This window comes from Falco cherrug, chromosome 6 (genome assembly GCF_023634085.1).
Source record: "Falco cherrug isolate bFalChe1 chromosome 6, bFalChe1.pri, whole genome shotgun sequence".
In the NCBI taxonomy this organism is placed as follows: Eukaryota; Metazoa; Chordata; class Aves; order Falconiformes; family Falconidae; genus Falco; species Falco cherrug.
The window spans coordinates 45666569-45693703 of NC_073702.1; the positions used below are offsets into that span (position 1 = coordinate 45666569).

At 40.4% G+C, this 27135-nt stretch overlaps 1 protein-coding gene across 3 annotated transcripts in view; it reads left to right on the forward strand.

Annotated features, from left to right (window-relative positions):
- The window catches only part of PLEKHG1 (pleckstrin homology and RhoGEF domain containing G1), a 136142-nt gene that overhangs the window by 94950 nt on the left and 14057 nt on the right, over nt 1–27135 (forward strand). For all 3 annotated transcript variants that reach the window (XM_055714211.1, XM_027815782.2, XM_005446568.3), the window contains 8 exons: nt 9261–9361; nt 14677–14746; nt 21847–21893; nt 22426–22576; nt 23573–23704; nt 26065–26247; nt 26336–26431; nt 26554–26640. In XM_055714211.1, coding sequence (XP_055570186.1) covers nt 9261–9361; nt 14677–14746; nt 21847–21893; nt 22426–22576; nt 23573–23704; nt 26065–26247; nt 26336–26431; nt 26554–26640 — 867 coding nt within the window. The remainder of the gene's footprint in view (nt 1–9260; nt 9362–14676; nt 14747–21846; nt 21894–22425; nt 22577–23572; nt 23705–26064; nt 26248–26335; nt 26432–26553; nt 26641–27135) is intronic.

A 27135-nucleotide genomic window follows, 5' to 3' on the forward strand; every position in this document is an offset into this window, starting at 1 on the left:
GTTACTGGCCAGACCATCGTTTCTGGAATTTTATTTGCTTATTATGGCTATTTCCATTTTGGTCCGTGGAAATATTTGACCACTTTTAAATTTGTTACGTCATTTTTATTCAATATTACTTGTCAGTTAACATTGTTCTTCCAGTAATCCATGACCTGTAAACCTGACGGTTTAATAAAACACATAGCAGTCTCTCTCTTTTCTGCTTTCATCACTCCCACAGATTAAGGTGTGGAGGTAGCTGCTGGTTTTTGTGGTTTCATGAGAATGTTTTGCAAATAAGACACTTCTAAAAAGTTTTTACTTGCAAACCACCCACTGCTCTAAGTCTCCATTTCATTGCTGTTCATGTATTAATAATAAAATCCATCCATAAGGCTCTGGGAATCATGTGGTTGCTAAGATTAAGACAAATGCATGTTTAGGATGGGTGTAGATTTTCTCCATTATGTTGGGTTTGCATTTTCATTCTTTGGAAAACAGACTCCTTCAGTTTCCATTCCTGTGTTTTAACATAAACACTTCTCTTTTGGAATGTCTCATTTAATTTGTAAGTATGTCAAGATCTCCTTAAAAAAATGTTAACATTCATTTGCCTTACAAATTGAGGAAAGTTTATTTAACAGGGCAAGGATCTACAGCACAAGACTCAGGTTTGTTTCCTGGGTGATTCACACATTCAAAGGCTAAATATGACTTAATAATTCTCTGTGCTTTGACTATAGTTCAGTAAGGTTATAATCAGACCAACTATGCTGTGTTGTGAGAATTAATTTATAGATGCCCTGATGAACTTGGAGATTAATTTTTTGAAAAACTTATAATGATTAAACATTTTCAGCTGGTATTTTTTTAAAAAGCGCTAGGTTATTGAATGATGATGATAGACACTGATGATCTCAAGCCTCAGTTGCAGACTTAGATTTAGAAATCTTTACAGCACTTACTTCATTGTTATTGTTCAATGTTTTCATTTGGCTGCCTTCATTACCGTAGTTTATTTCTTCTGTGTTTCCTCTTAACTTTAGGAAGCCTGTTAGATGGGGGCCTGGCATAGCCCCTTAAATGAAATGTCAGTAAAATATACTGATAGCATTTCTTATAATCCCTTGATCTCCACCTGCTCTCTGAACTTGCCTCTTACTACGCCTCTGAGCAGCAATTCTGAGTACCAGCTTCTGGGAAAAATTCCTGTAGCTGTGATTTAGCAGTGGCTGCTGGCTGATGCCTGAAGATAAACGTGGGACGTGGTTTTAATCAGTGGGTTACAACTTCAATAAGTTAGTGTGTTGAAGTGTCTAAGCGGGGTTACATGTGAGTTTCTGTTCCCAGTGGTTTCCCTGTATCGTCTTTACAGATGGTGGATAGTTTAGGGGACTTGTTTGTGTCCAATCCTTGAATCCCAGTGTCAGTTCGGGGCTTTTAGTGCATCTCTATCAAATTACAGTTTGATTTAGTTGACAGCCTGCCTTCCAAGGTGCCTTTCGAAGATGAGAGATTTTAGCATGAAATTCCAGTAGTTGAACAGGGGAATATTATTGAACTTTGGTTGTGTTTCGTTAGAGCAAAAATTCACTTTGGAAAAGAAGGCAAAAATCCATCAAAGCAGTCCATACAAGCAGGCTGGCAGTTCAATGCTGGATCAGCTGGTGGCAGGTTTTGATCCTCCTGAGAGCTTCATAGAGGCAGCGTTCCTGCTAAAACGGCTCATGGAACAAAATAAAACATGAGAAGAAAGCAGGCATTGGGCAAAAAGAAAGGACGTAAACTCCTGGACAGGTGGAGCTGGCATTGTCAGACATGTGCCTCCTTCCACCCAGGTCCTAAGAGGGAGCTGTGGGCCAATGCTTCAGTTTGGTTCCTGGGACTGGCTGTATTCTGACAACTTGGAGTCCTGTGACAAGATCTCCTGACTTGTCATTATGTTATGTCATTAACATTGACGTGCCCTAGAAATTTCTGAGTTTGTATACAACCCCACCTGTGCTCATGTCTGCACAGGTACAACTGTTCAAAGGCAGCCTAAACCAAAGAAAGTATGTGCTTTAGAGGTGTAAGGCATAGTGTTAGGACTCAGGAATTCCTCACTGCTAATTTTGGCTGACACGTACTCCCCCTGTGGCTTTCCATGCATGTGGATGAAGACAAGAAGACTTTACTAGGGGTCACTGCTTCCAGCCCTTAGAATCTGTGAATGGGGCAGTGTTTTAATATCTGTAATATAGGTGAGGAAGTCATGTTGATTATAAAAAAATCTGTCACTCAGAAATAACTACATGCATTTTTTTTTTCCTTCCTCTTCTCTTCCATAGGTAAAATTTAAGTTAACACTGCTAACTAAACTTATTTGCAGGCCTCTAACTGTGGAATGTGCAGGGAGAAGTCTGTCATGATCACCTTACTCTGCGATGTTAAACAGTGGAAAGAAAACTTAAATATGCTTCTCTATTTTTAGCCTTCCTTCATACCATGTTCTCACGAGTGCTCTCACCATCAGTCTTTGCCCTTCTGCACGCAGTCAGCAGAGTATCGTCTTACTGTACCACGCCACAGGCTGTAGTGCTGTTCCCCGCAGGCTGCCCGTGAGCCGGCTGCAGGTGTAAGTTGGGTGCTTCCGAGAAGCTGGTGAAGCGCAGGTAGCGCACCATGGCTTCGTCCCCCGGGGCCGGGGAGGGGGCTGGTGCCAGCGGGTGGCTTCCTGCCAGCTCAGAGACCACTCTCTTCTGCGCCGACATCGGGGGAGGAAAGAAATCAATTGCAAACCACGTCTAGTACCAGATCGTATAAAGTATGCCTCAGCCATTCCCGTTTGGAGGCTTGCTGGCTGTCGGTGGTGGGAGGTATTGTCCACACCCCTCTCCCCTGACAGCAGGGTCAGTGCTCTGCAAGTGCGTAGGTGGGTGCTTCGGGGCCCAGCTGTGAGCCCCGATGGAGCTGTTTCCCACAAGGGCAGAGCTTTGCTACCCCTGACAAATGTTAGTCTTACGTACAAGGTACTGAGGGGCGTGCAGTGAATGGAAAAGCGGGGTAGGGAAGCGCACGGAGCCTGGGAGCTTTCAGCTCCTGTTGCTGAAGTGCGCGGAGTAGGTGGCGTCTCCAAGTCTGTGTTGTCCTCAAAGACCCTGGCTTTGGCTGTCAGTTGGTGGCAGGGTCATGCCATGCACAGCCCCAAACAGGTGCTGATCCTTTGGGCCTGTCTGTTCTTTGGCGGATGTGAGGGTTTTCCAGCTTCAGATGGCTTTAAAGAAATGCCACCAAATACCGCTCCCCTGCTGTTTTCCACTAAAAGTAGAAAGACATGCTCGCAAAAATTTCCTGAAGTTTCTGTTTTTACATGTAGATAAACTGTATGGTAGGCAGTGCAAGCATTTCTTGAGGTTTGATTTACTGGCATCATTGATGTGCAACATCTGTAGCAAAAATAAAATGTGGTTCTGATTTTTATGGCACTCCAACTGCATCTACAGTTAAAAATTTGTTAAAAATATGCCAATATGTTAAATATAAGTATCTGGCTGATTAGCCTATTGTATAGCAATGCAATTGTCTTACTTGCAGCCTAGGTTGGTGGGTTTGTTGCTTGTGTGGGAACTGGGGATACTTGCTGCTAGGTAGCAAATTCTCACCGTCACAGCAAAGAGTGTTTGTAAAGTTCCTGCTCTCTCTGTTGAGTCAATACTGGTAAGACACTGAAGCAGAGCTGCTGCCATTTCTGCTGCTTCTACAGAGGAGTTTCGTTATCTTGACAGGCATGGATTTCTGCCTGCCACATGGGAACATGCCAGGCTATCTCTGGTGGGCTGAAAATCACAAGGGCTTTTGTGTGGGATGTGAGGTAGGAAATGGTTTTAAGAGCGGTGGGGCATGAGTTTTCACTGGGGAGGATGGTTTCAGTCAAAATGAGTCTGCCTATAGATATGTACTGCCTGGTTACAGAGACAGAAGAGGAAGAATATGGAAGACAAGGGGAGGAAAGCCGTCAGGAATGTGTTAAGTTTGGCTGCATGAAATGTTTTGCTACAGGTGTCTCCAAGCAAACCACTGTGCAGATTACAGAAGACCTGCACTAAAATAGTGGGCTTGTCTTCTTCCGTCACAGAAGGTGATGACAACAAAGATAATTATGTGTTTTGAGGAAAAACCCTTATAAAAGGGTTTGATATGGGAAGGAAATGGATTCGATTAAGGTCTCAGTCAGTCCTTGAATCCATATAGCCAAAGGAACCAAAGCAAAAAAGTGAAGTTATGGTTTGTTTACAGCTGCAGCTTTCCTTTGCATGGTACAGCTGTACTTTGAATAATTGAGAAGAGCTGCAGTGAGCTGCTCTGACCAGAATTCAGCATCCTTGGCCACCTGTTGTGGATAGTGTGCTATTTTTTGACCCACAAGCCATTCAGAGTATGTTGCTGTACATGCCAGATGAAACCATAAATAATAATAGGAAATAATAGGGGAAAACAGGCAAAAGGGGAACTGGTACATATTATAATTACCCATATAATTGGCAGAATAAGCAATGGGGAGCATGTTATAGTGGTTGATCTGTTGTACAACTGTTGCCCAGCTTTCTCTTTGGTTACAAGTATGTAGATAGCTTGGTCGGTATGGCTCTAGCTAGCAGGCTACGAACAGGATCCAGTCTGTGGCATGTTTTCCTTCTGGCTTGCAGCCTTTTCCTCAAAGCGCTGCAGAAGTACTGCTTAGGTGGCCAAGGCTAACCATTTCAGTGGTTCCTCTTCTGCAGAGCCAGATTTGGGCCATGTGTATCTGTGCTGGGTAGAGGGGACTTGAGCAAAAATATGCCCATGAGTATAGCATAGCATCTAGAAGAAAATGTTGCCTTACCAGCAGCAGAGATCTAGGGAGTATCAGAAGACTGGGGTCTGAGTGATTTTATGGCACTGCCTAGATTAGGTCCTGCTTGATTTAGTATTACATATTGCTCCTCAGGCTGCAACACTAGAGGTCATTGGAGTTTTGGTAAGTACCTGTTTTTAAGCATTTTTTTAGTCAGAGACTGAGTTTTCCTGGTGTAAGTTCTCAGCTCTTGAGATGAAGAGCATGTTCCTGAAGTCCGGAGACACATCACGGCTTTGTTTTCTCCTGCAGCCTGTGTTTAGGCATTGGAAAGCAAAGTTTCTTGGTGGATAGAATCCTTCTGGTTTTTTATTCTTTTTTTTTTTTTTTGGTATTGATATTTAATCAAATTCTCAGTGTCTTGTGTGCCTTGGTAAAGGCGTATCTATGTAACAGTGCTGCTCTTTCAACAATTTTGCTTATCTTTGGTGATATGCACAGTCCTGCCCTGTAAAGGGATTACTAAGTACTTCTATACTATAGAAGTTTCTTGCAGAGCAGGATAAAAATTCATGCTTGTTTTATGAGGCAGTGTGGCTCTTACCCATTATTTTTTTTAGCATTGCCATGTTAACATTACCATTAACATTACTCATTTTAATGTGCAATTTCAACATTGCCACATTAATGGCTGACTTATTATTTATTATTGTTCAGCCTGTAGTTTGTTTTTAAAGCTAAGTGTGTGTCTGTTTCCAAAGGAAAACCTGGGTGGCTAGATGAAAATGTCCCACTAATTTGCATTTAGTTTCTAAAGTCTGGTCACAGAAAACATTAGTTTAATCAATATGTGAATATATTTTTTTCTCATTTTCTCCATTTCCTGACAGTTTTCTCTCATTTCTACTTTGTATGGTTATTTTTTTAGCTCTGAGGTTAGTGTTGTCATCGTTTCGTTCCTCTAGAGATCTTTCTTATGTGAGGATATGCAACTTCTAACAGGCGTTCCTTCTGATGGATTCGGTATGATGAAAGACAAATGGGGAGAACATCAGACCCAGCAAGGAAGGCAGGGCAGTCTGGCAGGACTCCTCTAGTTTTTGGAGAGTTTCAGGAAATAGGATGCAAAAATTGCACATACCAATAGAGCAAATCTTGCTCCATAAATCAGTCTAAGGTAACTGGCATTTGTGGGTTTTTTTCCCCTATAGAGTAAGCGAAATGTTTTTGCCATAACTGCAGAGAAGCAATAAAAGGCTAGTGAAGGCAAAGGTTATAAACAAATCATTCGGTGCCGACGGAGGGTCTGTAGATGCTGACAAGAAACAAATAAAGTGAATAAGGCCGGTTCTGATAAATTTCATTGATTTCTGTACCATGTCATTATGGTCACAGCTTGCCCTGTTATCTTGAAGCTCCAAACCTTTCATTATGGCTTCAGATGATAACAGCTGTTGATATGCTGCAGGAGGTTGTGGTGACTACCATGGGGGTAAAGTACCATTTGCTAAGAAATAATTAGGAAAAACCCCATGGCTGGGTAGCTTTGATCTGCCTGTGGTGTTGTCCTTGCAGAGGACATTATATGCCAATACTACGTCTGTTTCCTGCATGAGTTCATGAAGCCTTTCTGGGAGTGCACGTGCTCTGTAAAGCAGTATAACCAGAAGGGTCCCACTTGCTGAGTCAGTGCAAGCAGTGTGCTGCTGCGCTGTGCCTGGACTTCAGCAGACCACTGTGTCAAGACCATCCAGTGTCCACCTTTTTCACATAAACGTGGATATCTGAAGCTTTTTGCTGCTGTGACTACCGTACAGTTGGTGCCACGTTAGGCAGTTCATGTCTAGCACAGGTATCTGCTTACACGTGTAACAGCAACATAAACATGTCTGTAGCTGTCAGGCTTGCACAAGCCTCACCTCAGCAATATTAATGAAAATAGAAAGCTAAAACTTGAAAGCAGTTCCCAAATCCTGTGTGATTTCCTAACAGTATGAGGTGATATGCAAGGTACCTCTGAATCCCGAGCTTTTTAAGTAAATAAGCATCTGCTTTTACCCTAGGTAAGTGGAAATCCAACCATCAGTTTTTGGTTTGTTTCTGATCAGACACTGGGAGGAGAAGGGGGCCAGAAGCAGACTTGGGAAACTTTTGCCAAAAGAGAGCACAAGCTGTGGGTGTGTGGTATAACCTGATACTGGCATATGCTATGGGAATGCTGGAAAACTGCCAAAGCACCTGCAGGCTGCTGCTTGGCAGCAGCATTAGAAAGTATTTGGTTCCCTCGTTCTTACTAAGAGTTAGTAAAAGAGCGAGAAGAGTATGCGTGTGTGGAGAAAAACTGGGATAAGAGAACAAAAGGAGCACAAACCAGGTCATGTTATGACACTGTCTACAATACTGGAAATAACTGTGGACTGTTTATTATTTTGAAGAAACCCAAGCTCCAGCTATGCTGAGATGAGTGAATTTGAAAGGAACTGCTCTTTATTAAATAAATACGCTGTCTGGAGTTACTTATTGTAAGATTTCCATTCCTCTACATCCCACCCCATTATAACAGCTTGGGGTGCTGCAGTTGCAGTGTTCCTGCAGTACTAAAAATGTTTTGAGAGGACCACAATTCCACTGGAGCTTTTCTATGCTTTTATATGCAGATTTGTATTAGTGGGCAGAAAATGTTATTTACTTACTGCCATTGCTGGAGCAGCCCTGAATCTATCCCCTACTTTTGCCTTTGACCTAGCGTATTGCTTGTTGCAGTCCTGTCAGCCTCACCATCCTGAATCTTTTACTCTTCTGCAGCTTCTGAGCATAAATAAAAAGCTAAGGGCAGGTTCATGGAGTCCCAGGGATGCAGTTCCAATGACTTAGTGCACAAATATATTTCAAGGACAGACTTGGAATGTGAGGCTACTGTCAGCTAGGAGAGAAGTCAGATCGGAGTACAAGTCAGATGCCATCGCAGGACAGATGAGGTGGCTTTCCAGGGACATGCCTGCTTGCCTGCCCTCTGGCGTTTCTTGCTCTTCTGAGGTTGCCTTGAAGTAGGCTTCCTTGCTTTCCCTTGGCAAAAAATACTGAGTTTCGGGGTGATGAAGGGTACCTTGAACTAGAGGTGATGAGTGTGGATTATTGAGCATTAAGATAGGGAGGGGGGACAGGAAAGCCTACTGTTACCTAAACCGGAATCTTGGTTACACCTGTGACTGCTGACACAATTTCAGTTGGAAAAAAGCACATGGTGACAGAGGCTCAAGCTCTGCAATTCCAAAGGTCAGATCCATGGTTGATCCAAACCCTTTGTTTTCACGGGATTTACAGAGAATAAATCTTGGCCAATATATGTGTTCTAGAATACTACTTTTTTTTTTTTTTTTTTTTTTTTACAACTCTGGAACACAGTTGTATCTTGAAAGTTTTCATGGTCTTGTTGACATTTTGCAGGGCTCCTTCCTTGCAGCACTGTGGAATGCTGTGTTGCTTTTGGGAGGTTGCCACACCACATTGTCTAGCCCCAGGGTAAGGGGTTTTATTTATTTTTATTTTGCATTGTTTCAGCTGTTTTCACTTCTAAATTATTTCCATCCTCCAGCAGAATTTCTTCATGAATGTGGCAGTACATTGGGTTTCTTAGTTTATGAGCTGTAGTTTGTTAAATAGCCTACTGGATTTGTTTGCCTTTGTCTGAGAAATTTTAATACTGTAGCAGCAACAAAATGAAAGGTGACACTTAGGAGCTGAGCTCTTATCAAAGTGTGGGAAGAGATGGGAAAGTTGTTCTCCCAGAACATTGCTGATCAGAGCTTTTCTAGCTGTCTTGTCCCTGCATGAGACACTGTCAGTCTTGTAAATGGAAAAGGAAATCTTTTCTAGAATATATAGCAATGTAATTTGCAATGTAACTGTATGTGTGGTTAAATCGCATGCACGTATATATGTTGAGATCTGTCCTGTACCACCTCTGCATTGTTTTCTTAAGTATGATTTAAAAAAAAATATTTTTTTTTTGCAGTGGTTGCTTGTACCCTTTCTGCTCTTTGTTATATAGGTTTTCTGTTACTAAGACTGCATTAACTGACGTTCTTCATCTCTTATTTTTGCCTTTTTATTTTTTTTTTTTTTTGGTCTTTGAGCCAGTTAAATGATCGGTTAAACTGTGATGGTGAATGAAATCCAAATACATTTGTATATCAGTAGCGAGATAAATGTTGGCTGTCCTGTCTAAGAGCTATGACTTAATGTTCGGTCTTTTGTTATTTTCTTGGTTTCAATGAACAGGTAAGTACTGTTACCTTTCATAACAGAGTGGCTGTTCACAAAGGGGCTACTGAAAGCTTTACTGTAATAATAAGGTGAAACTGATATGAAGAGACTCATCTTGTACAATAAAACATAGCTCCGTTTACTGATTTAGAAAAAGAGGAAATGTCTGAAGGCCTCCTTCTCATTTCTCTTGTAGGATTACCTCGACTGTATCACTGACCAGACCAAGCTCTCCCTGGGGACAGAAGAGCGATCAGCCCTGTTTGGAAACATACGGGATATCTACCATTTCAACAGGTAAATTCATATTTAACCAAATGAAAACAGTTTAATAGTCTATGTTAATGGGGAGGGAGTAAACCAAGCAAATGCTCTTTTATCACAGGCAAGATATATAAATTGAGAAATGGTCTATTTTTTATTCTCAACAGGGTTGGTTTGCAGAGATCAGATTTTTTTAGCTGTTTATTTTATGAATCAGTTGTGGTCTCCATTTACCTTTTTTTATTTTCATGCTGGGTATTTCTATGAATTTAAGTCTAACCTGCTTTGTGCCCTACGTGAGACTAATGCAAAACCACTGTGAAAGAAATTCTTGCCTTATTAAAGAGATGCTGTTTATTCCTACTATATTGAGTCCTTTTGTGTACTGATATACATTACCCACATCTGGCTTTTGTAGTGTTTTATACTGCTAGGGACTCCCTAAATTAATTTCTCAAAACGGTGTTCAAGTACCTTTCCATTTATTCAAGGCTTCTGTTCAGTATCTTTACAGCCTTCTCTAAAAGTCCTCAGGTGTGATTCTAACATATATTGGGAGCCTGAACTAAAATTTCTTGCTTGTATAGCTAGCACCACATTGTGTGGAAACTGCATGCAGTATCTGCAGTTCTAGGAGCATGCCACTGCTACTTTTGTCTGAATCCTTGTTTACTATAAAAATAACTTATTCAGCATTTAAGGAAAACCTAAATATTCAATCAATGCAAGAAATACATTGTCATAAAGTTCCTGTGTATTTTATATCCCTTTACTTTTGTGAAAGCTCTCTCAGCTTTGCTGTAGTTGACAAAACATCCCCCAAACCACTGTGTTCTTTGAAGAACAACAGATAATTTAATTGAATCTGAAGAGGATTCTGAAGCGGAGGACTCATGTCAAAAAGCATCTTCAACGTTTTTCCACCATTGTGAAAAGCTACTTTAAACGACAAAGATAAAACCTAAAATCTTGACTGAATGTCTAACACACTAGAAAATACATAGTGGTGGTCTGATCATGTGTTTTAGACCCATGAGACAATGTGAGCTTACAGCTTCCCAGTGGTCACAGGATGGAAAATACCAGTCCTGGCCGTTATGTTTTCTGATCCTTCAAAAGTTAAAGAAATGGCAGACTTGGCAGCTAGGACACATTCACATCAGCATCATTGCAAATATTACATAATAAAAAATACTTTCGAGTACGATCAGTCATTATACAGAATAATTGAGTTGCAAAAAAAAAGATTTGCAGAGGTTAAAAAGAAAAAAAAAAGAAAAAAAAAAGTAGTTTTTGACAATTTTAGAGATAGATGTGTTACAGTGGTTAAAACTCTCTGGAAAGTTATCCAGAGCCTCTAGTAAATTACTAATGCATTTCAGGCTTTCTAATTTAAAATTCTACATGGAAACTGTGAGCTTTTAGGACTGAACCCTCATTGTAGATCCTAATACAGCTCTAAGGATTAAGTTCCCTTCTGTATGAAACTTGGCAGGTAGCTTCCAGGTCCTAAACATACTCTAGAGCCTTTTTATTTATTTTGACCTTTGAAAAAGGTCCATTTGGCAGTTCTGTGATTCAGATGCTGTTTTTGAGCATGATTTTATAGTTTCAGAATTACTTTGGTTTTTGCAACTTTGAATTTGACCATTAATCAATGAGCAAAAGTTTCAGTCTTGGACGTTTTTGGACTTCCTATGAATCTGAGAAATTTCATTTCAGTAAATGTGAATTTCTTTCAGGTAAACTACTTGAGATTTTTATGTTGTGTCAGATGGCAGCAATGATGGTCAGGAAGGTAACTGCTAGTCCAATGACTATAATCTCTTTTTGGAAATCTATTTCTTAAAGCAGAATCACTATTTACTGGTCCACTGATTCTGCTCAGTCTTTTGGGAAAAGCTCCCCAGCTTGTTTATTCAGAAAGGGGAAATGTTCTCCAAGTCAGTGTCAGGTGCCTTTCTTCCCTGGACACTCTCTCCTGTTGAGATTTTTTCCAGTATCAGTTTAGGATAAATTCTCCAACTGATACCATGACTTGACTCTGAAAAGAGAACTCTGCAGAGAAACTTGCTCAGTTTAGTGCTTCTACCAATACTCAAATGATCTTAGGAGAGGCCAAGCTGAAACCTGTGCTGCTGGCACAGATCATCTTCCATGGTCCTTGTCCATCAGTGACTCCTGAAGCACAAAAATGCAGTGCAGGACCATTTTCTGTAACCGCCATATTCAGCGGTTCCTGTACTCTGAGCTTCACAGTGGTAAGGGCTGGCTTGTGGTCAGGAGGAGCCTTCATAAAACCTGTAATAGCTCACCTTTAATGGAAAAGGGTTTTTTTTGCTGAGTGGAAGGAAATTAGTCTTGGCCAGAGGATTTTTGTGACAGTGAATTTATACCAAGGCTAAATTTCTTATCACTGGTGTTTTGTTTTTTTCTTTTTATTGAAAGTCTGAACTTTTCAGATTAATTTTCCAGAACTTGATAAGGTGAAAGTATTCTGCCATGAAGACCAGATTCTGCCTGCTACCTCACTTTAGTTTTGAATGTTGTGCTCTCTCAGGCATTGAGAGAATGAAGTTTTTTGGAGATGCTGCTGTTTTAGCATTTACAGCTAGACAGTGCAGTACTTCATCATCAGCTGGTTGTGTTGGGGGTTTTTTTGTCATGGTTTCAGGACAAACCATGCTGTTTTGTTCCTCCATCTTTCCATTCCTTCCATTCCACCAAAATTGCCTGTCTGATGTCCCTGTCATTCCGATCTCTTGCTCACTCTGATTCAGATCAAAACGGAGGAGAAAAATACTTGTGTCTTACATTAAAATGATATGGTGATGATATAAAATGAGTAAAATGCAAAAAAGTTCCTCACCTGAATTGTGTGTGCAAATATTGTGATTATTTGTGGACTTATAAATGTGTTTATCTCATTCATCTTGACCTCCTGTAGTCAACAGCTTGATACTAACCTACACCTTGTCTAATTGAAAGTCTTCACCCACAGGGGAAAGATAAGTTTGTCTTGAAACTAATTCATATTCCAGAATATCAAAGGATCCTAAAAGACATTGCAATGAGGCTTTTATTCATTTGACTTGAAAAGATAGCAAATGCACTGAATGAAAAATGGTCAGTCTCTTTATGCTTACCTCTCTCATCCCAGAGGAGTTAGTATTAGAGAATGATAACGGTCGTACAGATTCAGATTTTTCCAGACCATGGTAACCCAAGCTGTTTAACTCAGTACATGGTCTTAAATGGCACTGGAATTTGTGGCACTCTTCTATCTGGGTTTTGTTAGTGATTCAGTTGCTAGAGCACGGAGTTCCTCTGGTGGTACTCCCTCGTGCTCCCTTCCTGCCTGGGTGGCTGGCGCACGTGAGCCACAGGGGCAGAGAGCTGTGGTACCATCTGTGAACAGCATAAAACCTCTTGGATATTCAGGTAAAGGGAACTAATGCCTCTCTATTGTTTCTTCTGCCTCCTGCCAGGTACTTAGATGTAGCCTATAATAATAGCCCTGCTTTTTCACATGTCAGCTTCACATTATAGGGATTTAAGTTTTTCAGGATTCCTAGGCATGACAGATTTGTAATTTTTACAGTGGCAGGTTGTTCTTACCAATCCTATCCTTACCAGCTAGGTGAGATAGGTGCATTACAGGTAACAAAATCTTTCAAAGCACACAGCCCTTACACTATGGGCTCGTGCTGAAGGCACAAGTCACTAGCATATTTACTGCATGAACTTGGGCTCATTGCATGAATATATAAAATCTTTAAGGGTTGCGTTACTGTATCCTGAAGAAGAAATAACGTGGTATTATAGGAGATAGGTAGGAATAAAATTACAATCAAGGCGCTACATACTCTAAGCGATCGGAACATCTGCCTGCCAGACAGCAAGACTTCTCTGAGCCCGTTCGGTGTGTTCAGTATTTCCAAAACTTGAGTAGGACAGTGTCGGTCATTATTACTGATGGTTATGGTCACCATTGCCACAGCTTGCTTCTTTTGCTGCTATAAAGGAGCTTCATGAGTGAGGTGTATCAAGCTAGGGTCATATTTTTATTTCCATTTTGATGAAGGGAGAAATTGAGGTGTGAAGGTTAAATTGTCACTGTACAGAGTGGCTTAGTGACCACTGAACCTAATGTCTTTGTCTGTCTTTGTTCCTTGTGACTGCAGATTTCTCCCCTTCCTTCCTCCAGTAATTAGAGAAGCAGAGAACAAGTCAGGAAACTTTTCTGGTTTACTCCTTTTCTTACTTACAGAGGGAAATTGTGTCTGCTTAGAGGGGAAAAGGGCAGTTCCTTAGACACAGGCTTAGCAAAACTCGTTCAGGGAACCAGCTCTGAATTGGGAGAAAAGTAGCCCTAAACGGAAAATCATCTGATGAGAAGGGGGCAGGGAGGAGTTCTATCACAGAACAGTTTGGCAGAAAACTCAGTTTCTTCTCTTGTTTTTCTGAGTACATCTTTCAGTAAGACTAAAGACTGTTTGGATCAAGAAGAGACCTTTGAGGTTTTCTTCTGCTGCTTGAACTCTTTCTTTCAGTGAATTGGCTTTTGAGAGCTGAGTTTCATACAACGGTGAACATACTCCCTTATTGCTTTGCTCCTGTTACAATGAATTCATTTCCTGCTTGGCATGTCAAAATTATAAAATCCTCTTGGTAAGGTTTTATTTTTAAGCATGTAGAATTTATATATTCCCTTCCAGAAAACTTTTTCCAGGCTAACCATTTTTCTTCAGTGAAGAGACCCACTAAAGGTAGACAAATTTTCCTGAGTGAGCTTATTACCATTCTTCTTCTATGTGTAATACATCCCTGGTTCTCATCTGTGTTTTTCAGACCAGCTCCTCGTCTCCCTCAGACAAGTAAAGCTCCTAGAACATAGGAAATCTTTATAAGACAGGACGTGTGCTTCAGTATCTTCTAAGTCTTGTTAGTTTTAAATTGTGTTTAGTTGGTATATAAGCAACATACCAGTCTGACTACACCACTATGAGTATCGTAGAAGAGCTGCCAATCTTAAGGAAGGAGCTCAGCCTTGTTTAGGAAATTAGTAATCCATGGTCATTGTGATGACTTGAATTTTTAAGTATGTGGGAATACCATTTCTTTAGAGCGCTTCTCTGCCTCCAAACAAAAAATCCCAGCACCTATGCACACAGTGGGAAGAGAGGCATCAAAGGAGTTCTCGTTCCCTTTTTAGGACTCCCTGCATCATTAAGTGCTTTGGACATCACTGCTATGGATGATGAAGCACTGTCTGGCTCCAAATATACAGGTGTGTCTATTCCAAGGTGTGCCATAATTGTCTTTCCTTTTCCTGTTCTTTGTTTTAGTGAGCTTCTGCAAGATTTGGAGAACTGTGAAAATGATCCTGTGGCTATAGCAGACTGTTTTGTTTCCAAGGTAAGTGGCTACTGCAGGAGTCTGCAGCACACCAGCTGCAGAGTGATACGAGGGAGTAAGATTAATTTATTAGCTTTTAAGACCTAATTCTGACAGCTTGTGTGACTCGAACCAAGAAAAGTTAGTAAATCTATGGAAACAAAAGGAATTTCTCATAGTAGGTGGTAGGGATATGCCACTGATCTGTGTTTTTTAAAAACCAAGGAAAAGATGTAATTTTCTTCAGTAAGAGTATCGGAACTGGTGGAGCTGTTGACCTAGGGTTCATTTTCAGGTTTGTGGGTTGTTTTTTGGTTTGGTTTTTTTTTTTTGTGAGTATTACAGGGATTCTTCCCCACCTGCCCCCCTTTTTTTTTTAATATATGTGATCAAGTGGTACTGTGGTTATGCCTTGTCAGCTTAAAAACAACTAGAGAATACAACTTGGCTGCATTTTTAGAAAAGGCAATAACCTTAACACAGTTGTGGTCATATTGCTTTCTGAGGTGCATTTTTTCCTGAATCCAGCCAGCCATACCTTTAATTTTCCTTTTAAAGGGGGTGGCCCAAAGTCTGACCTCAAGATTAAAATCTCATTCTCTCTGAAATATTTTTAATTTTCTGAACATTGATCTGACATCTTTAGTCTGTTGGACAATTCTGAAGCCAAAAACTGGAGAAGAAGTGGTTAGGTGCAGGAGAAATACAGAGAACCAAAGTAGGTGTCTTTCATTGTAGGAAACACAGAAAGCCAATTAGCGAGAAGAGGAATGGCTATAATGGGTAGAACAACAAGAGATTAAATCATTTGGGCTACAGTTTAGCTTGCAGCAGATGTCACCGGAGAACCTACATATGCCTTGAATCAGTAGAGCCCAAATGTGTTAAGAAATAATACCATCTTCATGGTATTTCTGAGGAAAGAAGAGTGAAAAAAGGGGCACGTAGGTGTTTAAATTTGGATAATCTCTCTGTAGGTGTGTTTGCCTTTTTCCATTAAAAAAAAAATATAATCACAATAAAAACCAAACCCTGTCATGTTTCATACATTGTCCTGAACTCAGTATTGCTAGCACCAAGCATTCAATATAATAGGTCTAACGCAAGGATTTAGGATTAACTGGACCACCCTCTCATGGTGGTCCAGTAATTTGTTTGGCACTGTTGTGACACGAGGGATTTTATTGTAAAGGGGAGTGATGATACCAGCTTAGTGCTGCTGTTTCACCAGATCACTTGCTTGAGTTGAGTTTGAGAAAGCTGTTATTTATCTAGTCATTGATCTTTTGTAAGCACTGAGAGATCTTAGTGTTGGCACCACTACTACAAAAGTAGGATGTATTTTTTGCTCCATTGCAATGGGATTTATATCGTGTTGTTATCGCTCCAGATAGCCTATATTGAATTGAAAGGGAGAGAATGGGATAAGAGCAAGCACAAACTCCTGCTTCTAGAATGGAATAACGCCATGTGCGCACTGGGTCCCGCTGACTAGGAAACAACTTAGCAAACAGTTATCTGGCATCCTGGCAGACAAAAAATTGAGCATAAGTCAGCAGAGTGCCCTTCAGGATATTTACAGATACTGCAGTCTGGAGCTGGTAGATCTTTCTGCTGTATTGCTTGGTTATAGCTGGGACATGGAACAAAGGTGGTGCAAGTGGTAACAGCAAGTCCAGGAAAAAGTTGTGCTCTCATTCAATTTGGCCAGCTGAAAGGAGTTTTCTGGTAGACTCTCTGACCGTTTGTTCCAAAATCCATCTGCATATCATTGTTTGTGCTTTTTGTTCCCTTGTCAAATGCTTTTAGCATTTGTATTACTGGCAGACAACTGCCTGATGGCTCAGAAATTGCTAGAGGTTGCAGTCCTAACAAGCATTTTTTAACTTCATCCAGACAAGTGCAAACACTTAAAAGCAAAACCAAACAATGCCAAAATACCCCACAGTTCTGGTTTTGGCCATGAAGATGTCATTACAGCAACTGCTGATCTCTTAACAGACTCCAGTTGTCCATTCTTGGTTGCTTGTATCTTCCCAGCATTGAGTAGTGGAAATAAAAACTGCCTTTTTTGGCAGTCTGCAGTCCTTCAAGTCTTAAAAGGCTTCGACCATTTATTGTTTGATTGCTTTGAGTGTGCTAGATCTTCACTGTGAGCTAAGCATGTGGATAATATCATGCTGAAGTCATAGCTCACAGCCTTGGCTAATGGATGTAGCTCTGCTGGAGCTCCTTTAATGCTTCCAGTGGAACTGTGCTTAGGTTACATAAGCTCTGGATCTAGTGCCATTTTTTTCACCTTATTCTGGTTCACCTGTGAATTCCATAGTTGTTGGAAGTTTAAATATATGATCAAGTTTTCACTGTAGCTATTGTGTTTACTTTTTGCATTTCATAAAGCTCAGTAACTGCATAAAGTAATACCCATTTCTTTCTTCAGGATTCATATGAAATGACACAAAGTTGGTTTGCATGTATAATAGAACAGCTGGAGCTTGTTGGAAGTAAAACGCTTGATATTCGTGAAGACATCTAGGGAGCTTAATCTTTTTAAAGGTCTGGTTTAGGAACATATTTGACAGATTGTTTCTTTGAACTTCACTTTGTTATTTGGTTTTGCTCAATAAAATTTGTTGTATAGCATATTATACTTCCCTCACACAATCATACATTGCTGTGTCTCCTGTGTATAACTTTCACGCCCGAGTAGTAAACAGCCTTGCAACTTTTACTTTTAAGGGAAATAGAGCAAGGATTATCAAAGCATGTTAGTGCACTTTGAACAACAACTCATAATTGTGGATTTAAATCTTTACCCTAACGTTTTTGTGCTGAGTGCCCAAAGTAAATAGCTCCTAAAATGGCAGATTTTGTTAATGGACTTCAGCAAGATGTCTTTAGTGTAAACCAGCCAGTAACATAAAACTTACTGATTGATAAAATAACCATGCAAAGCTATGACTTTATATACATATAAATATTTAATAACAACTTACAACATTGTATAAATCCCTCTAGTTCCAGATAATTTAATTCATTAATAATTCACAGGCAAACAGACACAAATGCAGAAAAGCATGCTTTTTTTAAAACCAGCTGTCCAATCATTAATTGCTGCCTTTATCTTTCTGCCCCAAGATGCAGATTGTGTGGACGGGTATTTGTTTAAACAGTGTGGGATGGCTGCTGCATGGTAAAAACCTGCCACTGAGGGTAGTGGTGTACTAATTTAGTTTCTGCCAGCTCTGGTCCTGCATCTTCGTCTAGAATCTACTATGTTAAATGTCTTGGAGACATTTTGCTGGTAACTGTAATCGGAGACTGATAAAAGCGTTCCAGTGCAAGTTTAGCTATAGTTTAATTATTCACATAAAAGATTGTTTGTACGTTTGTTTTGCCAACTCAGTCTTTCATTTTTATCATAATGATGCCAATGTTAATTAGAAGATTGACTTCAGTATTCTACATGTTTATATTTAAGCAAGTTGTAAAGGAGAGCTTAATTCTGGCATGTTGCTCTTCTCACTCAGCACCCCCGAAATTCAGAACGTTTTCTGAAAGATGCACCAACAGCTTAACCAAGGGGGAAGGGAGAATTGCTCTAATCTAACATCTCATTAATGAAGAGGAGATCCAGGCAGTTGGCTTCAGCTTACGTTCTGACTCAGCTCATTTTCTCAGTCTCCATTTTCTTTTAAAGTGCCTTTTATGGCTATAAAAAAGCACAGTGCACCAAGAGTTGAGACAGGATTGGGGATGTAGCCACGTGCTTGGCACTTCACATCATGTGGAGGAGACACACAGTGAATTGATTCAGCAGTGGGGGACAAGCTAAGTATAGCTGGGATCTGCTTGCGCCCGGCTATGGTCTCGAGGGTGACTTGTAGTCAGTGCAGATGAGCTCTCAGCTTGGATCTCGGTTTTTGCAGCCTCTACCCCAACAGCTTTAGGCCTCCAGATTAAAAATGATCTCTGGAACAATTCCAGTCTCCCTGCAGAGATAATTCTTAATCTGGCTTGAAGACAGTTGAGGTGAACAAAACAACTTGCAAGCTGAATAAGTTGAAGAACATCCAAAGAAACACTGGTGAGCATAGCTGGTGTTTCATTTACCAGTGTGAAGGTATTGACTGAAATCCATTAAATCCATCTTAGTCCTGGTTTCTCTGTAGCTTCTGAACATAGTTCACAGCACCGGCTTTAGCCTGCATGGCTTGTGCCCTGATGCGCTCCCAGTAACACAGTCTGCTCTCTGGGGGGTCTCCTGTGAAGCAGACACCAGCTGGGCGTGTGAACCAGAGGTCCCTCCAGTGACCACGCAGAGTGCTGGGCAGCCAGGTGGGCCGTGGGACAATGGCCGGCCTCGGCAGTGCAGCTTCCCTCAGGCTGAGGGAGAGCCTCTTGGGAGGTGGCTGTCTTGGCCACTCTCCCAGCGTGTTCAACGTGCATCCTGCTGATGCCTAGGCAAGGTGTATGATGTCGATTCACACCAGCTTCGTAAGTTGGAATGCTGATCAACAATCTTATTCTGAAGGCAAAATGTATGTAACTGCCTTCCTACTGGCACTGTGGGAGCATAGCTCAGTACAAGCAAATGCACCCTGATGGTTTAGTGTGATGAAATGAGCTGGGGCACAAGGAAGCAAGTGCACATGCAAGCACAGTATGAAATTTGGCGTCATGTCTGTTCAGAAAGAAGGGATGATTGTGAAACCATTATTAAAATTTTTAGAGGTGTTGAGGGCATGAGAAACTGCATTATTTTGTTTTAAATACAAGCTTTTTCCATTTAATAGCTAGACTAAAAGTCTTTTAAAACCAAAAATCCTATTGCAAGTTGTTTTGACCTTGTGTAAAAAACCAAAGCAAAACAACAACAACAAAACCCAAACCAAAACAAGGAGGGAGAGTGTGAAAAGGCTCCTGGGGATTTTAGACTTGCTTTTGATTTTGTGGGGAATGTGCACTAACCTTCTGAAACCCTGAAGTGTTTGACCTTGTTTGTTTTACTGATAATGCCTTCATTTGTTAAAATTTCACAACATATATTCTTTTTCTTTTTGTTTGAAAAGCAGAACAATCATGTGACTGTATTTATGAGCAGAAAAAAAAAAACCCTAAAAAATAAACTGGCACAAAATGTTCTGCACTTTGCTTATGAAGCAGTTCTATAAATTGCATTATTCTGTGATTGTAGCCATGAGAATATATTACAATTTATACCAAAACCCCTTAAATGAAAACCTTATATTAATAGATGCATATATGAAATAAATTCCTTTTTTCATCTTACTGAATTTCATTCTATTGCTCACTCTTAAGCACCCTGATGTATTACGAGTGCTAGCTAGTTTGATAGTGATTGCCATAGAAAATTACACAGTGTAACGTCTGCAATGCTCTGAGGTTTGTTAATTCTTTGAGTGGAGAAGGTTTGGAGCTGTGGTCAGGGTCCCAAGTGTGGACATGAACAGGCTATAAAACAAGTTTACTGTCTTGGGGTGTGGACATGGGATGTGGGTATGCCACCGTAAAAACTACTTGTGACAACAAAATTAGTTAAAGTGTGAAAAACCAAGCTAAATCATTTAACTCTGTTTGTATCAAGAGTACATTTGGTGGGTTGGTTAGTTGGTTTCTAAGGGAAGGGAAGTTTAATAAGCTTATAGCCCACTAGTGAGTAAATGGGGATCGCAGCCCCTTAGAGAAACGTCCGTTAAAAGTTTGCTAGAGTTATTTATTTTTTTCAAAACAGTTACTATTGAATCCTGTAAGAAATACTGAAACGAATTGCAATGACGTACCCATCTGAAGTAGCATCTTGCTTTAGGTGAGGTCCTTATGAATCACTGCTTAGTGGAAAAATGCATGGCAGAACCTGCTGTACGCCTGTGAGAGGGGGAAGGGGAGCAGCGCTTATGGCAATAGGAAAGTGTACTGCCTCAGCTGGCTCTTTCTGATGAATGGCCAGAAAAACCCAAACCCCAACAACAAGAAACAAAAGCCACAGCCTGCATCAGCCCTCTCCCCAAGTGGTGTTGCTCCTCAGAGCACTGTTGCCTGCTGTGAAGGCAGGTATTTGGTCTCGCCATTCACCAGTGACTACCCCTCGTGGAGCACAGCTATTGTGCTGCAGAATGCCAGAGTCTGCTCTGAAGATGCTTCAAGTGGAAACTGGGGTCTTGTTTACTACTGGAGGATTACTTTTTATCGCTCAGGAAAGAAAAAGTAATTGATTTGGGGGAGCATTTTGCAGTTCTGCTGTGCTTTCTTAGTTCTTTAGGGCTCTGGCAAGCTGCAGAAATTGCATATTATTTGGGATAGAAGTTGATAGGCAGATGTGAATTTAAAGCATGTGAAAATGTTTCTGGAAACCTGTTCTTGTATAAAATGAAATGGTGATGATCAAGAAAAAAAGGCTTAGGCCAAGGAGGAAAGGAATGAAACTCAGGCTTTTCCTCTGAGAAGCTTGTCAGCATTAAGCGTTGGCAATTTCACTGTGACAGGCAAGTGTGAAAACCCACCTAAATCTAGTTACAACTTGTTTTGAGTAATAACTGTCTGCTTTCACAGAGTCATAATTTACTTAACAAAAAAAAATAAATATCACTTTTGTGGCTTTTGATTTTTATGCTTAGACTGTGCTTAAGTGTGGAAGTATTTATGTTGGTTGAAAATTACACACTAAACATAACCTGCAAAACTTCTCCCAGTAAGCAGATGTGTGCTTTTAGCAAACAAAAAACTAGGTATGTGCAAGTCAGCTGTTTGAAAGGGGTAATGGTGATGGGTGGTGGTGGTGGTTTGTGTTTGGTTCTGGTTTTTTAAGATGCATAGATTGTCATAAAGGACCTTGGAGGCTCTGTTGCAAAGCCACTTGTTTTAACTCTATGTAGGTTTATTTGTTTTTTGCTTAAAGTAAACGAAAAATCTCCCCCCCCCAAAGGAAAAAAAAATTCAATTCAACAGGTTTTTGGTAGTGATAGGACCATCACAGTGAAAGTCTTCATTGATCAGGAACTGGAGGGGGCATTGTCTTGACATAATCATCTTTACTTTGCACATGTTAGCTGCTAGTTTGAAAAAATCTGAATACATGTAAACCTTTCCTCCCCATGCAGAGTGAAGACTTCCACATATATACACAGTACTGCACCAACTACCCAAGGTAGGAATTCTGGGTTCCCTTTATTTATTTGTCCCGTGGCCAGTTTGTGTAATACAAATTATAGTCTATTAAAAAAATAAATAAAATCAACTTCTCCCCCACCCAAATGGGAGGAATGGTCAAGGAGTTTACCTTTTCTTTAAAAAAACAAAACCCAAACAAACAAAAAAACCCCCAACATAAACAGCAACAACACAAAAACAAAACCCACCCCAAAATGAAATATGCTCATCTGAAGTTTTATTTTTACCTTTCTTGCCATTCACTGCTATTATCCTTCTTTAGAAAATTATAGTCTTATTCTGCAGTGCTCCAAATATATGATTCCCAGTAAGAGAGAGTGGTTGCATGTCAAAGGAAAGCATAACTGAATGCAAAAGCTAAACTGAAAAAACCCAACCAACAGAAGCAGCAGTGATTGGCTTCGGAACCTACTGCCCCCTTTTACAAGGGAAGAAAGAAACAATTCTTGACCTTACCTGCAGACTTTACAGAGACTATGTGTCTTAAAGCTATGTATTGGTGTTTCCAGGTCGGTGGCTGTGTTGACAGAATGTATGAGGAACAAGGCGCTGGCCAAGTTCTTCAGAGAGCGGCAAGAAGCACTGCAGCATTCTTTGCCCCTGGGCTCTTATCTCTTGAAACCTGTCCAGCGCATCCTCAAGTACCACCTGCTTTTGCACGTAAGCACCCATTAGAAATGTGTTTAGTTTAGGGCTGCTGCATGTTGAAGTTCCTGCCTCTGGTCCAAGGCTTGACGGTTAGAAAGCTTCTGGCTTTCCTTGAATGCTCTTTCTTTTGGGGGTATTTGATTTCTACATATTGAGATTTTTTCTGACTTCATCACTTCACAGCATATGCATATATTTGGAATGGATGATTTATAGTAATTATTTTAGACACATTGAATCAGTCTGTCCATCAAAATAATTAGCTGCTTTAAAAAAAAAAACGAATTCTGAAGCTGTTTGGAAGATTCTTGTTGTGATTAAACATTTTTGTACACAAATTTATTTTTCCAATGAAAAACAGCATTTTTCCACATGCTGCAATGCTGGGGGTGGTTGAAAGAAGGACTAAATATATACAAAACCACCCTGATTGGTAAAAATTTTGTGCAGAGGAATGACTGAGGAAGTGGGAACCCTTTCCATATTCAGTGAATTCAGTTAAGCAAGTTTCGGAAATTCCTGCTTTATTGTTAACATTTTCCACATATGTTTCCTATTAGACAGTCATGTTCTAGTGAAGTGTAAAGACACTGATCCTTATTTAAAATGTCTGGTGCTTTTCTGCTCTCTAACTGTAAAGTAATGCCTAGTTGTAATACCATCAGGGTTTTGTAAGTGTATAGATATGTCCTATGTTTTAAGAAAGCCATTACATGCTGTCTGAAAAGGTCTCCTGTCAGCATGCTACACTCTCTTTCTGTGCCTCTCTGCTCACATCAGCTGCTGCAAGTATAGTCGCTGCTAAACCGACCGTAAAGGCTTGGCTTTGTTAGTCATCTTGTGTTAATCAAATTGATAAAACGTTCAATAGCAATAAAGGCAGGAATGTTGCATTTGAGTGGTCACAACGCAAAGACAAAATAGTACAGATAAAACCAGAGTATTGCGTCCAGCTGGGAAAATGAATTTAGAAATAACAGGACTTTTCCACCCCACCCCCCGTCTTAGGAAATAGAAAACCACCTTGACAAGGACACTGAGGGCTATGACGTGGTGCTGGATGCCATTGATACGATGCAGAGAGTGGCATGGCATATAAATGACATGAAGAGGAAACATGAACACGCGATCAGGCTCCAAGTGAGTTCCCAAAGAGATTTTATGGGTGTTTGTGGGCTGTTTTTGTCAATATGTATGACATTAACATTTTTTGGTTCATCTTTTAATCTTTGTCAGTCTAAATTATGACTCCTGTTGAGTATGCCTGTGGCTGTTTGATCTTAGAAACCATGGTCATAGCTGCTGCAGGAAAAATCAGACAACTCTACCCTACAAGCAGCATCCTGTAAAGCATTTATTTTTCAGTAATATGGAACTTAAGATAACTTCTCTTTCTTCCTTTCCCTCAATTGTACAGCACTGCTGTGCAACCCTAGGGCATGGCTTTGTTCAGAAATCCTGTGGTTTCCGATTTCTCCCCTTTGTGCTGATTAATTTTGTTTTGAGGCATTTCTTGTGCTGCTTCTTGTTTAAGTACTTTCCTCTTGGGCTTTTGAAGACTCATTATCAGATGCTTTGTGGAAAGTATAAACCTAGAAACATGATAGTTAGAAAAAGGTGAACTTCGCTTCAAATGAAGAATTTTTGAGGAGAAAACAAAAGCTACATGCCAAATATGTTTTGGCATCAAGAGCAAGCTCTTTTGTAGACTTTTTATGGGTCTTTCATTCTGTTTCAAACTTCCCAGTGAATCACAATTTTACATTGCATTTTCATCAGTGGTATTTATGCTGCTTTAGGAAAACTGGGGGGGGGGGGGCTTTTAGTTTATAAAAGGAGTAATAGGCTTATACCATTCCAGAAATCTATGTCATGTTATTCTTTGTCTTTTTATTTTTCTTTTTAACATAAATGCAACTTACTGACCCTCATTTTTTGTGGTTGGGTTTTGGTTTCTCTTTGTTTTTTTGTAGGGACAATAGGGTTATATTTGATAATGTCTTGCCTGCAGCAGTGTAACCTTTGCCATACATTGCTGGAAGTGCATACTAATGACTTTTAACAACAGTATGCTATAAATCTGAGTAATGATAACCAGTAATATTTGGCAATAAAGAGAGTTAAATGCTTTTGGGGAAAAAAAACTTTTTTTTTTTTAATTGAGCTCATCTGGCAAATATATGGGGTTGTGGAAAATGTTTATAGTTACCCTTTACACATGTAAAATCTGTTTCTGCAGCCATAAGGATAGGTCTTCTGCGGACTGTCACACTGCCATTCAGTCTGTAAAGCTGTAAGTACTGCGACACTTCCTGTGCAAAGTCTCCCTCAACACTGGTGGACCTCGTCCCTGTGCTATACCCTCACTTATTTACAAGTTCTTGGAGAGATCTGATAAAATGCAACTTTTTTCATTTGTTATGTTTAAGTATTTTTTTATAAGTCTTGTGTATAGTCCAAAGTGTGCTGCTTTAGGGTTTTCTGTATGTGAATGCTTTAAGCTGTGTTTGTGCTTCAAATGTATTGAGATGTTTTTTAGCTGAATGCTGTATTAAAGTGTAATGTCCTAGAGAGACCAGCCTAGGATGAGGAAATCTGCCCCTGCTTTGCTTATGTTTCCAGTTTAAAGTCTACTGAATGTTTTTAAAGATCTCCCTAGTTAAGGTTTAGCCTGCTTTTAGAATTTGCTGTCCCATGCTTAAGCCCTATATCATTGCCACTGACAGAAAAACTGAGCAACTCAAGGAAACAAGAATAGCCATAGCTAAGTCACATAGGCTTGTAAAGATGTTCATAGATGTTTCTCCAGCCTTTTTTTTTCCCCCCTTAAGCAATAAATAAGGCAAGAAATATCTGTGGTCTATTTGTATCTAACAATACAGATAATTAAAAACACAAACAAATCTTAATCTTCGTATCATCAGTTGACCAAATCACTTCTGGTCCTTTAGTCTTCTAAGAAACATCTCTTCATTCTCAACACCTCACAGAAGTGTCTTCTGGGCCTGCAAGACTCAGAGATGGCATTATAATTCATTCAGTGGGGAACCACGCAACTGCAGGAGGATACCCAGGGTGAGAGGAAAGTGTTAAGAGGGATTGGTTAGGGATACAGAAGGGAGAGGGGAGGAGGCATGAGAGAGGCTGATGACTGAATTACAGACCATTTTCCATCTCTACAAGTCCAGGGAGATGAGTTTGTGCTCTTCCCTTACAGGCTGCCCCAGAGAACTCAGGGCTCTTCGCTGGGCCCATGCAGAGGCACTAACCAGTACTCAGGAGGGCATGTTTTAGTCTGGGCTTGGCAACAGACCTCCAGGGACCTGGCTGCAATGTTGCACGTCACCAGTGCGGAGGTTGCTAGGTTTATGGCGACTTTCCACTGTTGGATGCTGAACGTTATATAGGAGAGTGGGAATGGCCTCGGCAGATTGGTTGAATCTTCATTTCAGTAAGCTCTCTGAAATGAATGTCAGTTGTTCTTCTTTGATCTGTTGCAGGAGATACAGAGTTTGCTCACTAACTGGAAAGGGCCAGACCTCACGAGTTACGGGGAGCTGGTGTTAGAAGGAACATTTCGTATTCAGCGAGCCAAAAATGAGCGCACATTGTTCCTCTTTGACAAGCTGCTGCTAATTACAAAAAAGAGAGATGAAATGTTTGCATACAAAGCTCACATACTGGTATGTTGGAGAGCAGGTGGTAATGTGCTGTCTCTGGGTCTCCCCAAAACTTCTCCATGATTCATGTCATTGCTTCTCTTTGTTACAGTGTGGGAATCTGATGCTTGTTGAAGTAATACCAAAGGAACCACTTAGCTTTAGCGTCTTCCACTACAAAAATCCCAAGATGCAACATACTGTCCAGGTATGACAGAAACCTTCCTGCCTGCTGGGTAACCTGACGGATCACCGTATGCTATTCCTGACCTTGCACAGCACAGTAATGCTTTTTCTCATGGTGCAACTTTTTTTTTTTTTTTTTATCAGGCAAAGTCACAGCAAGACAAGCGGCTTTGGATTCTTCACTTGAAGAGGTTAATTCTAGAAAACCATCCTGCTAAAATTCCTGCCAAGGTAAAAATTACAAAAAACCAGAACAACCCCAAACAAACCACAAAACACCTTGTATGTGTACTAACTTCCAGCAATCTTGTTATTTGTAAGATGCATGGCAATTTACAGAAAGTTTAGACTCCAGGAGGTTAATTAACATGTTGTTTCCTTATATCTTTAAAAGTTCCTCAAAATTAATGGGAAAGTTCCACTATAAGCATCTACAGGGCTTGGTACAGGAGTAGAAAAGTTTAGCCAGGTTAGCAGCATTGCTGTCTATATTGGGATTTGACTGCTAAGACATGAGTAACAGAGATGCAATGTCAGAAATCTTAACTATAAGGGCATACCTTAGCTTGACACTGCCTATCTGCACAACACTGAGGTGCACTAATTGAAGCATGTGTAGACCTTACCAAGCCAATTTTAATCTGCCTTTGTTAGATATCATAGCAGTGAAGCCAGCAGCACACGCTTCACTTTACAAATACACACACGCATTCTGAACCCTACATC